Source organism: Mytilus trossulus, chromosome 4, assembly GCF_036588685.1.
Source record: "Mytilus trossulus isolate FHL-02 chromosome 4, PNRI_Mtr1.1.1.hap1, whole genome shotgun sequence".
NCBI classification, from domain to species: Eukaryota; Metazoa; Mollusca; class Bivalvia; order Mytilida; family Mytilidae; genus Mytilus; species Mytilus trossulus.
This window is the reverse complement of record NC_086376.1, coordinates 40,435,387-40,450,344: the sequence shown is the minus strand read 5'-3', so window position 1 is coordinate 40,450,344 and position 14,958 is coordinate 40,435,387. Positions and strand designations below refer to the sequence as shown.

At 29.9% G+C, this 14,958-nt stretch overlaps 1 protein-coding gene across 1 annotated transcript; it reads right to left on the bottom strand.

The window, feature by feature from the left end:
* Positions 1-522: 522 nt before the first annotated feature.
* On the bottom strand, positions 523-13,912 carry LOC134715290 (mitoferrin-2-like). The gene is made up of 4 exons (XM_063577392.1): positions 13,634-13,912; positions 8,956-9,175; positions 6,859-6,915; positions 523-5,514 (listed from the first exon to the last, which is right to left on the bottom strand). The coding sequence occupies exons 1-4, from the start codon at positions 13,754-13,756 to the stop codon at positions 4,958-4,960; spliced, it is 957 nt and encodes a 318-aa protein (XP_063433462.1). The 5' UTR covers positions 13,757-13,912; the 3' UTR covers positions 523-4,957.
* Between the last annotated feature and the right edge of the window lie 1,046 nt (positions 13,913-14,958).

The following is a 14,958-nucleotide window of genomic DNA, read 5'->3' as shown; positions in this document are numbered from 1 at the left end:
TTGCCTAAAAGAAAAAAATGTAAAGTATGTAAGTTTTCAAAGATGTATAGGAAATATATAAAATTTCAAACATCTGATCACAGGAGTATGTCAGGTTACAATTCAATTTTTTATGAAAGTCTTATCTTTTAACACGTTTAAGTATCATACTTCCTTATATCACAACTAAAATCAATTCATACTGGAAGAATTTTGAATGTGTTCATAAAATATAAAATGTTAGCAGCTACTGACAGCATCAACAATGGAAAAAATAAAAAAAAAAAAAAAAATTGCCTTTTCTGTGCCTCTGACCACTCTCAAGGAAGAGTATCAGGAGAAAAATTGCTATGAAACAAATCATTTAAATCTGAACCCCTTCTACATACAAAATCAACAGTGTAAAGACTTTATTTAAAGAGCAATACTAAGAAAGTTGTGTCAAAATCTTTAATTAGCTGCTTCAAAACTTTTACTACATGATCCCTCACATAGACTGCCAGGTATATGTCTGCTCTATGGTAAGGTTGTTGTCTCTTTCTTTCCTCTAGAAACTTTTTTGCAACTGGTTAAAATTTCCTGGATTAAAATTACCATAAACATTTGATTGCCACAAGATCAAAATATCTTGTCTACAATGTTTGCTGTATTATAAATAAAGTTTCTCAGAGAAGTTGACTATTTCTAATCTGTGATAGAAAAAACGGACTACTTATCAGTAACATGATTGCAATCAATTCTGTCTTATTGTTATAATGTAGCAGTAACACCAACTGAAAAATCGGTAAAAAGTTTTCATGGCAAAGAAATCATCCTAAAAACATAAAATTAGATCTTAGGCATGATGGTCATACATATTTTGCTTTTGAGTCTTCGCCTTTATAATAAGTATGAAACTCATTTAATGAGAATTATACATGAAATATACATTTAAAAATGCACATGACATTATATTCAATGGTCAGTGTCCCAATAGTGACTGCTAAATGAATGATAACTACTTCACCATAATTTATATTCACTGGTAGAAATTTTAAGACAACCAATTGGCTTATCCTTATTTGTTTTTAAAAACATTTTTCTTGACTGTTGTAAATATAATGAACTATTAAGGTAGCACCCAACACCTTGACTAAAATTAATTTGACTTGTTTAATTTTCATAAATTTCTTACAAAATATTTACAGAGTTATCTCCCTGTAGTGTTAGTTACTTCCTTACGTCGTATTAGAATAACATAAATCAGTACAATGTCTGTATGAAATCTGAGTATTTTACATGACAACTTAAATATCACATATTTAACACATTCAAGGTTTGACATAGGAATGAAAGCACTGTATCAAAAAAATTATATTAAACAAATAATAAGTTTGGTTATCATTATCAAAAATTTAATGGAAATGAGTACCTTGTTTTTTGAAGTAAGAAACAATAAAAAAAAATTGATTCAGAACTCAATCTTTACATTTAATAAAATCCTCTATTATAACAACACTTAGATGATATAAATTCCATTAGGTTTGAATATAAAACGGAGAGAGAAAAAAATGTTTCTTAAGTATGTCCTAGACAAAAGGAGGATCTAAATACAATGTACTAAGTTTAATTTACTGTTAGAATGGACTCAGAAATAAAGTCTTCAATTGATATTACAAATGAAAATTTTGTCTTTTTCTAATACAATGCTTTCGTCTGAAGATGTTATATTTTATACACAATTATGCACCACTTAATAATTTAATGTACAGTTTTAGTAGGAATACTACTTGTACATGAATTCTCCCTACCCATAGAAAGGCACAGATTTCATTTTTCAACACAAATATTTCTCGATTACATATCAGATATTGAAATGTTTTGAACTTCATGTCTGTTTAATTTTAAGATATATATTTGATAACATAAAAATTATTTGAAAATTTTAAATTAACTTTTATATTTTATTCAAAATAACAACCAATAAAAAAAAATACCTCAGTATATCTGAAGTCTTCCTAATATTCATCAAATTAAAAAAAACTTAAAAAAATTAAGAGTTGTAATATGAAAGGAAAAAAATAAAGTAAAGATTAACCCAAGATGTAGTATTTTAAATAATACATCACACCTTTGGGCTCACTGTTCACGACTATTTACAAATGTGAAACATTTTTCATGTCTCACATAAAATCAAAACACAATATTTACAGATACGTGTAGCACTTTAGATGACTCACACATTATGTACAGCAATATTTATGTCCCATACAGAAAGTATGTACACATGTGTAGCATTCATAATGACCCACACAAACTGAAGTTAAGCTTAGTAACACTCAAACCACAGTTTCAAACATACAAAATTATCATAATAAATATATATTAAAAAAAAAAGTTGTGTAAATCTCCTCAATTTGACACAACCAACCTCTTATTGAAAATAAACGAGCACATAATATATAACAGATAAAAAGGATATCTCAACCAAAAAAAAAATTCTTAAAAAAAATGATAAGTGTTTAAATGTTTAAAGTTGTTCTCCCTCCTCCCAGTTTGGACCTAAATGAAACTCTGTTTTATCTGCATCAAATAGTTTATCAGACTGTCAATCATTTTAACCCTGATATTTTTAAAACCTAGTACAACATGTACTGGAAATTAATAAGCATTCTCAAATTAAGATATAATTTTCAGACTTTTTTTTAATTTGTATCTTTGAAAACTAAACACCTGCAGAAGCCTTCATCAACACAAAAGATATTAGTTCAAAGATAGCCTGAAACATATTAGAAATTTACTTTCATTTTAAGGATAAAATGATTTTAACCTTTCAAAACCATTCTTGAAAACCAGACAAGTTGGCTCTCTTGAACATGTTGAAAAAAAATCCTAAAATAGAAAATACAATTAGAAGGGAAAAACCGTGTACTTTCAGTTTACTTAAATCTTCATGTACATCGATCAACATCCTTCCACAAAATAACTGGTCTAAACATATCTTTTTAAATAACAAGAAGCATGGCAAAAAGTGAGAATGAAAAGGAGAAGATATGTATAAAAAAAATTTGGTCTCTTTAATCTAAATTTTTCTAACATGCTTGTTTTGATAATTTTGAGTCTTCAACTGCAACGCATAAAAACAATGAAAAAGAAAACACAAAGCGCAAAGAAATTGTGTGAGGTTTTTTTGACAAAAGATGACCTAAACAAAGTTGTTAATGTGAGTAAAACATTTTCTTGCACATAACTATCATTGCTTTTATTAAATTTTGCCGCGAAATTTAGTAAAATTGCCTTTGTTGGGGGGTCCAATATGTCAGTTATGTCATAACAATATTTAAATTACAGCAGAGTGCCAGAAATTACATTCATGCACTAAAATAATCAGAATAAGTTTTATATCATCCATACCTTAATCAAAGCCTCAATTTTTATGAAAGATTTTAAAAAGAATTCATTTTTTTGGACAACAGAGACTAAATAATATTTTTTTCATACCTCCTCCTATCATGGATTATGAAATATTTTGAATTGTGTGAGAACATCAAGCCATTTAATTAATTTATAGAAAATTATAATCAATACACAAATCAACCATTTTAAATTGCATAGATATGATTTCAATGGAATGAAACAAATACACTTCATGTATAGAATCACAAGATGACTACCATCCAAAAAGACGTAATAACATGTAAAAGCATGAACAGCTAACATAGTTCACACAGTGCACAGCACATTGTGATTCAGTTAAATATCACTGTTGCTGTTGAATGCTGGGGATTTTGGGTGAAATTTCTCTCTGTGAATAGAGTTATTTTATGACAAGGACATAAATCTGAATTTTATCACCACAAATCACTGTGTTTTAATTTACACAAGCGAGAATATTTTAACTGAATCCACAAGTGTCTACTTTATTGTTGCTACTATGAATAAGAAACCTAAATACAAGAATTATATTTATACAGACACCTACTCAGAGTAAATATTAATGACATGAATTAATCTAAAAAGTAAACATTTTAGGGTTTCATTAAAAACAAGATAGATCATCTAAGTATGAATGAAGAAAATGCTGAGACCAGATAATGTAAGCCATGTAGTATGATGTTTTTGATCTGAGACAATTCAGATATTTAAGTCATTTAAATATTCAAAATCAATCTGATCAACAAGAAGTCTATACCATTACAGGACCCTTATATAAAGGGACTATAACTGGTATTAGATATCTGATAATGATAGGAGTAATTTATCTAATTTAAAAGATGTTTTGGATTCTTCTTGCAACTTTATGATGGTAAAATGATTTATGAAAATGTACTAATTTATCTTAAATCGGTTTTAATCCGACTAATCATTTTTTTTTTTTTTATATTTTCTAAGGAATACTTTAAATTCAGAAATGTTTATTCATGATAATTATTGCTTGACAATGGATTCAATTGGGGAAGAATTGATTTTAATTTTAGGAAATTCTGTTTACAAATAATGATACAAAAATTTCAATTGATATTTTTTTTAGGTTTGCAAAATATTTCATGCTGCATTTTTGCAATCAAATAAACTTTGCAAAAAATTATGAATTATGATGCAGAATCAATTGACTATTTAAGAAAGTTTATCCAATGACTTCAATGATTCATTTTTGTAAATAAAAGAAACGGAAGAAAAAAATGCTGTTTTGCATAAAACTAGAAGATTGTTGGTGATATACAGCAGTCCGAAAAAATGTAAGTAATAGAAAAGAAATAGGTCAGTGAACGTAAAAATTAAAGAGGCCATAACTGCTTAACTTAAACCTTATTAATTATAAAAGATCTAGACAGAAATGAGATATGACAAAAAAATATGAACATAAATATGCGTGTCAACCAAAACAAACAAAAAACATAAAAAAAATAATGTATTTAGCACATGCAGCTTCTTCTAATCAGTTGAGAAAGTTGGTTTTATTACGAGGCGGTTGGTAGTCAGATTGAGGGTTTCTTTGTTATACTTCGCTACTCTCAACAGCTTTAACGGTTAGTCCATTCACTCTAGGGTATTTGTCTTCCATGTTTTGTCTTTGGGTTAGTAAATACTTAAACAGTTCATAAACAGACCATGAAATGCCTGTTGCCGGCATTTGGAATATCACACGTGCCTGGACACCTTTGAAATAGCCTGGCAGTCCTTGATATTCATAAACCAGTCTAAATGCTGAAGTCATTCCATTCACGTAAGAAACTCGCGACCTTGAACAACATTCCTGAGTGTTCAATAATGTCTTGCATACATCCAGAGGCATAGTGACAACAGCAGCTGCTGCCCCAGCGATTGCACCCGAGATCATGTGTGATGATGGATCATAGCCACGATTTTTGTTCATTATATCTTGCATTACTTCATAAGTCATAAAATGTATACACTGAAAAGGTATATTCATAGTCAACTGTGTTGTAAAACTTCTATAGAAAGCCATGACACCTTCTTCCTTGTAGATAACTTTGATACAGTTCGAACATGATTTGTACGGACTGTCAAACATCTGCATTCTCTGTTTTACCACTGCAAAAAAAAAATTATCATTAGACAATATACATACAGGACAGTACTTATTTTGAGGCAGCCAATGAATTGCCAAATTTTAGTGTATCTACACAAACTTTCCACATTTCAAGTTTTATGAATGAAATGAAAGCATGACAGAATCAAATGATACATGTGGTGTTATCTAAATAGAAATATTATGATTGATTGATTGGTGGTGTTTGATACCACTTTTAACACTATTGTGCTGTTTAGTTGCAGTTTGGAACAGCTGTCATGTGTTGGATTTGAACTGACAGTCTCAGTGACAGGTGTCAGTGTTGACAGGCTAGTGGTACAGAAGTGACTACTTATAAACCCACTAGGCCACAGAGGCCTACAATGTTGCTAGGTCATTTACAAGGGTAGGTTTACTTATTGTTTATGCATGGAGTGGACCGTGCTGTGCGTCGCCAATGTATAGAACCTTTACTAACCAAGCTCACTTGCCCATTGCAATCTAATCCTCTATTTATTTACTAGATAACAAAGGTTAACCTTTTTAAACATAACATCTTGATAATTCATAACACAACAAGTCATCAACATTCACATGATCTTATCTGATTTGTAAAGCACAAATATTTATAACACATGTACATTTCTTTTATCATCACATGTACATTAAACACCTCATGATATAACCTATCACTTGTTCAGTGAGTTATCTCAGTATCAGTCTTGAGTCTCTTGACAAATATTATTATTAATCAAAATAACCTTATCAACCCTCTCACTTCGTATGTAACATACAGATATATATGTTTTAATATAAGAAATAAAATTGCTCATAATGGAAGGCTGTATGATAACCTATAGTTATTAATTTCTACTTTAAGAAAGTTTCCTCCCCTTGTTTTTTATTTTTTTTCCAGATATTCAGTATCCTCCTGTTTCATCCATATAGTGCCTTTTCAAAAAAATCCCCACTAAACACTACTTTTCTTGTCGTAGTTTTTTTACATGTATAGATTGAAAAGTCATATTTGAAAATGCTATAAAATCCTTGTTATTTTTTCTTATCTTTTTTTAACATAGAGGGTGCCAATGTTAAATGTATGAAAAGTCTAGGGAGAATTATTTCCAGCCTAATTTTCAATGACTTATATATCTCGAAAACAAGTATACAGATCCTTCATTTTTACTACTTTATTTGTTCATTTATTTATATACTATTAATTTATAACAGTCTTTTGGACTCTTGTGGAGCGTTGTCTCATTGGCAATCACACTACATCTTCTTTTTTTATATTTTTAAAATTATTATTTTGAAACAGAGTTGCCAACATTATTTTATATATATGTATAAGATTTATCTAATACCTTCTGCAGGATTCATCACCATATCATGTAATAATGTTGACACCAAACCTGCCGTACCTGTTAAAATAAGAAATAAAATATTTTACAAATATTCACACATTTTCTAGAAATTTCTACAATCTTGATAATTTAAAATATAGATACTTACCTTTGAAAAGTTGAACATTTCAACAGATTTCATGAACTTTTCTGTTTCAGAATCTTTTGATTTTGGTAAATACCAAAATAAAAATAATTTAAAACTAAATATATGTTGTCAATCAATTGTTAAGGTCATTATTGATACCCATTCATATACATTGTAGTCTTGGTTAAAATTATGTAGTATTAGAAAGATGGCATATGCATAATCATTGGATCCTGAAATAGTGAATTCTACATAAATATAATATTTCATACTGTTTCATACTTTCCTATGCATTTTTTCCAAAAGAGTTGTATACCTTGAAAAAAGTCATACATGGTGAAATTCTGGGTGTTTTTTCTCTCATTTTCACTAATTTATCTTAATATATTACAAACTGACATGGCATTACGGTCACATCTACCCATTTCTCATTATGTATTATGTAAATGAAATGTTTTAATCTTTCATCCTTAATATCCAATAATTTGTTGATTGTATGTGTTAAACACGCAATTCACATTTTCTTTTAACAGAAACTGACATTTTTAAGGGATAACTGTCAACCAAGCTTAAATTATCTTCTATTTTTAAAATGAAAAATCTCAATAAAAATGTGAAATAATAATTAATTATCTTTTGGCTTAAAAATAAAATAAACAATCCTGTTTGAATAGCAGCACTTTGTCAGTTGTTTCTAGATAAAATCAGCATCACAATTTGATTCTTGTCATGGACATGTGATCTTTACCTGAAAATCTTATAATAATGATTAATACCATGTTATACCTAAGAATGATTTATATGATATAATATATGCCTACTTAGTATCAAATATATTACTTTTCACAGATTATCATCTAGAGGGTCTGCAGTGCTCAACTTTAACATTTGGTTCTTTCTTATCACAAAATAAGCAGAAGATAATAGATGGGTTTCTAAATGACTTAATTTAAGTTTGGGTTATTTCCCTTTGCTGCCAATTTTGGAAAGGATAAATGGGGGGGGGGGGGAGGGAGGGATCCTGATCTCGAAATCCCTGGCGTAAAAACACCTGATCCTGAAATCCCAGACTTAAAAACACGAGATCCTGAGGTCCCGACAATGGAAAAAATTTCTTGATCCTAAAAGGAGCAATCCCGAAATCCTGAGCCTAAAAACAACCGATCAAGGAGTCCCGATAACGGTCCTATCCCCCCTCATAAATGGTTGATTTTGTTATTTGACTAAACAAATTTAAATATGCAGTTCAACCAAGTCTGATAAGAGATTCTTATAAGATTGTAGTGATGAATCAAGCAATGATAAAGGAAATTGTCAATGTAAAGAAAACAATAATGTATCCTTGCAGTCAGCATATTACAGGACAAGTTTGGCTTATTTATTAAGGAATTTGTTCACCGTTACACATATACCTCCAAAATGGTAACAAAAGGGAAGTAACTCTAGCTTAATTGGAATGTATCTAGAAATGTATCAAAAAAGATCTTTTACCTCATTTATACATTGCAATGTGAACATGCATCATTGTAATTTCTTCATAATATTTCTTTCACCCTATCAGCTTAATATATCCCATGATCATTAAAGTAGAGGATTTCCTTGTAGTCAAAAGGCAAGATTATTTATCGACCACTTCTCCACATAAATGATAACATCCCCTTTAAGCAACCTAATTGAAAAAGATGTCATGGATGTTAAAGTTTTGGAACTCTTTACTTTTTAAGCACAACTGTAGTTTTAATGCAGTGATACATACATGAAGATGCCAAGTGAGGTACATGTAATCAGCTACAATTACAAATGAAAAGTGATCAGACAAATACGTTTTTTTCTTGCTTCAGAGTAGTAAAACTATATGCCATATAGTTAAGAAATTTAAATTAAAGCTATTTATTCTAATTGATGTTTAATTTATTTCTGATGAAATAGTATTTACAAAATACAACTATCAGTATAAATATGTTTCCTACCGTGAGCCAAATGGTTTCCTTGGTGACCACCGGAAATTATTTTCTTCATTTTTTCATAGCATGCAAAGTACAGTGCATGAGCAGGTCCAGCGCCACCTATGACAGCACTTACACCTCGCACAGTGTTGCGTACTCCCTCATATCTTACTATCTTATAAAAGGCATCAGCAATACTTCTATAGTCAGCTTTAGGATCTGGTATGAGGCATTGCATCCGAGTCTACAACAACAAAAATATATTTTTAACAAACAAACCATGTAGCTAAGTGAATCAAATAAGTCCTCTGTTCATGCCTATTATTGTTAGAATTGTACATGCTCTATCATTACTATGTATCAGCAAATTGGGCAGAGGCCTGCAGTTTTCCTGCATGACATGTTAGTGATGTTCAATCTAGTGAATCATGACCAAGGTTTTGCTCATGTTGCAGGCATTACAAGGATATATACATGTATGGTTTATATTTACATCAATAGGTCACTGATGAAAGTTGTCTCATTGGTAATTATACCACATCTGTGTGACATCTCCTTATTCTATCATTGGTGCTGATTTTCTTAGGAATTGCAGATTTATACTTATGTAAGTTCATTTAGGTGTCATATGTTCCAACAAAATCATGAGAATAAGTGAAAGCATACTTGAGATGTAATGTGACATGAAATATTGACTAGTTTAACAAAAAAAAAAAGTTAAATACCACTGGAACAACTTCTGTAAATTCAGAAATTATTGCTATGTTTTTATTATTGCAAAAATGTGACAGGATTATAATAGCAATAATTTAAACTAGCATTTTGAAATTCTTTATATGAATTAATCAGGATTTTTCTCAATACATTTGTATCGCAAAGATAGTAATCACATTTGTCTAAAATGACAAAATTGCAATTATAAATGCACACAATAATTTCTGAATTTACAGGAAAAACATAATCAAAATGTAACTTATGGAACCTAACAAAGTGTAAAAATTTGAAATTTCATAAACATACTTGAGTCTTGAGACTCATTTGAACATGGTGTGTAGTTAGGTTGGATATTGGTATAATACCTCCTACTTAAACAGGTGTACAAATCTTAGAAATAAATGTACTTAAAGACAAAGCAAGACAAAACTGTTTCAAGCTATTCTAATCAAATATCAGCCACTTTACAATGACCTTAAATAAACAATGTTCAAGTTTACAATCTCTTTAAAGTTTGTTCTTCTTATTTCTAATGATAAACTTTATGAATAATATCTATCAAGAGTATTTCAGTGTTATATTGTCTTAGAAAATGAAATTTTGGAAATTTCAATGGTTACCCTAACATTGTTAAAAACTGATTCTTTAAAAACCTATTAAAAGGTTTTTATTTATTTAATTTTGAAACATGAACATGATAAATATTGTAATATAGATCTTGACCTAAAAGCCATAGATTTTCAAAATTTGCAAGTTGCAGAATTAATTACATGTATTGAATTTATTGTTCTGTGCATAAATACATGTAAGCATTGCTTAAATAAATATTTCTTTCTGGTACTTTATTTATAAATGTAAAAAAAAAAAATAGAAAATGCACTAATTCATTTATTTGATGAAGAGGTTACTAAGTTGTAAAACTTGTGTCTAATCCATTTGTCGTTTTGAATAATAAAATATGCTTAAACTAAACTAATTCATCACATCTTTTAAAATTGGGAAAAGTACTTGTTAAAAAATAGCAGACAAGGGCATTTAAAATATAATTGTTTTCTGCAATTTTCAACTCCATGACTAACCAAATATGTTGGGAGACTCTTGAGTACTGTGTTTATTTAAACTAAAATGGTCCTGAAATTTAACCTTCATTTTTCTTTCTATAAATATAGTCTTGTGAATATCCTGTGTGTCATCATTCTAGTTAAATCGATCCAAATCAAAGTATGTCATTGACTACATTATATAACTTTAAGGTGAACATTGGGGGTCAAATCTGCCAAAATGCACACCTTCTTCTTTCTATTTGATTCATTTTCAAGTGATGTAAAAACTGTACATGTAGATTTATAAGACTAAGAATAAATGTACTTAACACATGTACATTTAACCAAACACATGTCATCTTGTATGTAGGGTAGGTAGTTGGACTTATAATAAATTGATTCATTTGAACAAGTTGTAAACTGGTAAAGGTAATTTGTCATCATGACAGCAAAAAAACTGATTGTAAAGAATGATTTTTCCCAAATTCACAAACAGTGACAAGAACTGTGTAAAACAGTTTCAACAAATAGCATGGAGTCTCAACAAATAAATTCTTAAAATGTCTATTTTTTTACAAGGTGTTCCTGATACATTTTAATCATTTTAATTGTACATTTTATGTAATACTAACTGGATGTCATCAACATTTCTCACATTTCCCCTTACTGCGGATTCATTTATTTTCGTGGATTGAACAAAACTTACACTTTCCTAGAGATTTTATTTTGAGGTTATGTCAAAGTCTGCGTACAAACCCATGGAAAATTAGTAACTCAATGAACATTTAAATTTGTAGTTCACCTGTACCAACAAAATCCACAAAAATTAGTATCCAACAAAACATAATGAATCCACAGTATTTATAATCGTGGGTATTCCTTTTACTAGCAAATATTTGTTTTCAAAATTTAAATATTGTTTGTCATAAAAAATTAATATGTGAGAATAAAATAAGATCATTGACTTCTGAATTTTCATTAACTAAAATGTATCTTTAGTCAGTAGTTACAAAATTTTGTTACAGTAGACATGGAAGATAAACATTACAATTTAGGTTTCACTTTGAAACATGCCATGCTGTTTATCAATTTGCTTTTCTTCAGATTTTTCTTACATGTTGTTAAAAACCTTATTTGTTTAACATGTTCAATATCATGTACAAGGTTTATAAAAACAAGGGCTAAAATAAAATAAATGAACTGGAATTACATATACCATGTGCAGTGCTATTGTTTGCCTTTAATTTATGGAGAATAAAGGCTTTTTCCCCTGGAGAAGAATCCCAATTTGAAAATAAAATGGCTTTAAAATTATCCCCAAAAAGACATTTTTTTCCCAAACAGTGCAGTCTCAGTAGTACATGTAATTGTGCATCAATACAAACTGAAAAACACTCATTTACACATTTTTCATGTTTAAAATTGCTATTTGTGCAGATTTGAGTGTCTTTTTATGTATCATCACTTTCAAGTCCAAAAAGGGGTCTTATTTCAAAGCAGGGTTTGACTCTTGAAAGGGGGTCTGTAAATTGAAGTCTCAGTCATTTTCATGGTTTATTCTAAATTTCCCAATTTGATGAAAAATATGCATATTTACCCAATAAAAAAGGGTAGAGGTAGTTTTAAAAAAAGCCAACAATATCACTGATATTGTGTACTTGTACATGTATTTTCATTTATAGAAATTTCCTGCTTCAAATAAAAATGCCAGACAAATCAACAATATTCAATGCAATGCTTAAAACACTTTAACAGTTTGATTTCCTACAACATTTACAACAGAAAAATGCATGACAAGTTGAAAATTTGTGTAGCTGCATATACAAATATATAAATGACAATTCTGGACATACACCATATAAAATATAAACTAATACTGTAATGGTCATGATTCATGATGGTTTTCTAAGACATGAAATATAGCTTGATTTGAATAATTTAAAATAGAATAAATTAACAGGAGTCAGGATACCCATGGCAGATATGCAATTGAAAACCCAACATAAAAACCAATGTGAACTGTTTTTTTCTTCAAATCTCACCAGTTTTCCTTAATTGTCCCAAATGGAGAAGTCATTTCTCCAAATGGTTCTCAAGACTCTAGTAGACATGGTAGAAGGAGCCCTAATGGTTTGTATATTTGAAATTTACATGTATAGTGTGAATTTGTACATTTGTATTTAAATGAGTAACACAGTCCCAGTGATTAATAAATGATCTTTAACAACATTTCTAAAGAGTTGAAAATGTAGCTGGTGAATTGAAAAGTGCAACATTTGCAATTGTTAGTTTACAATTAATATTTAACTTGCAATTTATTCATTATTTACTGATTTTTTTTCATGAAAATGGTAATGAAACAGTTTTAAAGTTATATTTTTAATTCTAAACGCATAAAGAAATTGGCTGTTTTCATGTCTTTTCAAGCACCCCACCACCACCATGACCATGACCACCCCCTTTGAACCATCTGATTCTGAATTAAAAACTTTGGATTCAGTCTGGTTTGTCTGACATGCAGATTGTAAGTAACTCATAAATCCACTCCTAATGATGAATGATTGACCTTTAATATAAATGAGAAGAGTCAATAAAATAAGAGTGCTATTATAGAAGTAAAAATGTTATCTCCTATATCTTAACCTCATTGGAGTTACTTCCCTTATGGTTACTTAACTAAACTGAATAAACGTAATTTACTTTTCAGTTATTTTGCAACACTCGCAACTTTGTGATAAATAAGGCTATCAGTTATTTCATATCTTAATTATTTTTTCTGAGTCAAAAGCTGTTAGGTAATTTAAAATACCTTACAACATAATAATCACGTTTTACAAGGTTAAAGCGTCCTACTGACATAGATATGAAAATAAATAAGAGATTTGCCCTTTTCTAAAAATTATCATCATCCTGTAATCAAATACAAGCAAAGAATCAATCCACACCTTTACACAATCCACCGGATACATAACACTGTGCTCTAGAATACCAGCGGCAGCACCGGCCACCATATGATCCACGCTGGTGCTAGTTGGTGGTAAACTTTCATACAGGTCTTGATCGTCCATATCACAGTATGAAAGTCTTTCAGTTTGATATATCTAATGATTTTCTAAAGTTACATTATTGTCCTAAGGTCACAAACTTCATAAATCCTTTAAATAACGCAATAATTCCTAGTGGACTAAAGACAACATGTGGCAGAAAGTAAACATTCAGGTGATGACGTGTAAAATCGGGAACAATATCGGGGATGTAAACGTGATTTCCGCTTCGCGCTCAGCTAAGTATTCATAATGATACGTTAATTTAACAGCAAATATTTAAAAGTATTTAAAAAGAAACCACCAGTGAAAATTAAGACATTTTATCCTGGAGAACAGGATGTCTCACTTTTAACCGAGTCAATTTTTTTCTAATATTATCTTCTCCAGAGATGCAGCCGTTAATAATGAGCACTGACATCAGTGTTGATCAAAATAAACTTGAGGCAAAGTTATAAAACTGCTAATATTAAATTTTATATTTAAAGACTAGTCTACATCATATATATTCCACTAAATGGTGGGGAAATTAAGGTTTATAGTTTAGTCCGCATTACAAAAATATTCAACATGATTTTCAAAAGAAGACGGCCAAATTTAATCTTAGATGCAATCTATTTGAGAAAAAAAACTTTGAAATGTGAAGCCTTGCATGTTCAAAATTGTGAATATGAATTTTAGTTGATGGAAAAAGTTCCAATTTTGCTTCTTAATCAAAGCTAGGAAAATTCCACACAAATTTAAAGGTTTTCAATCAGTGCAAAGTTAATATTTTGGCACTCGGTTTAGAAAATCCGCTAAAATATCAATTTCAATTTGGAACCCGATATATATCCTTAATAAAACTGTACCTGGCAAAACACGTTTACACTACCTTCATGGCATGGCTCAGCAAACATACTGACATTCAAACTCAAAAGTCAAAGAAAAACTGACAACGGCATGGCTGAAAAAAAGACGAATAGACGTACACACCAAAAAATAGCTACATAGAAAAACTATAATTGAGCAATAAGAATCCCACTAAAAAAAACACCGGTACGGTGCTGAATCCAGGTGCTCATGACGGGTCCGCAGTTCCTGCTCCTTGGTCATTGTAATAAGAAGTTGAGATCGGGAGATATAATCTCATTCGCCGGGTGATGTCAAAATCGAAGTAATATGGGATTGAAATGTGGTAAGAAGCCGACGAGGAAAGGCATTACATCGACCAACGAACAGTCTAT

Bases quoted from the DNA above. Each gene is read 5' to 3' on its own strand.
- LOC134715290 (XM_063577392.1), bottom strand. From the start codon at position 13,756: ATGGACGATCAAGACCTGTATGAAAGTTTACCACCAACTAGCACCAGC. The intron at 9,176-13,633 runs GTGTGGATTGAT...TTGTTGTTGTAG, and splicing joins ATCCGGTGGATTGTGTAAAG to ACTCGGATGCAATGCCTCAT. The intron at 5,515-6,858 runs GTATTAGATAAA...TTTTTTTTGCAG, and splicing joins GGTGATGAATCCTGCAGAAG to TGGTAAAACAGAGAATGCAG.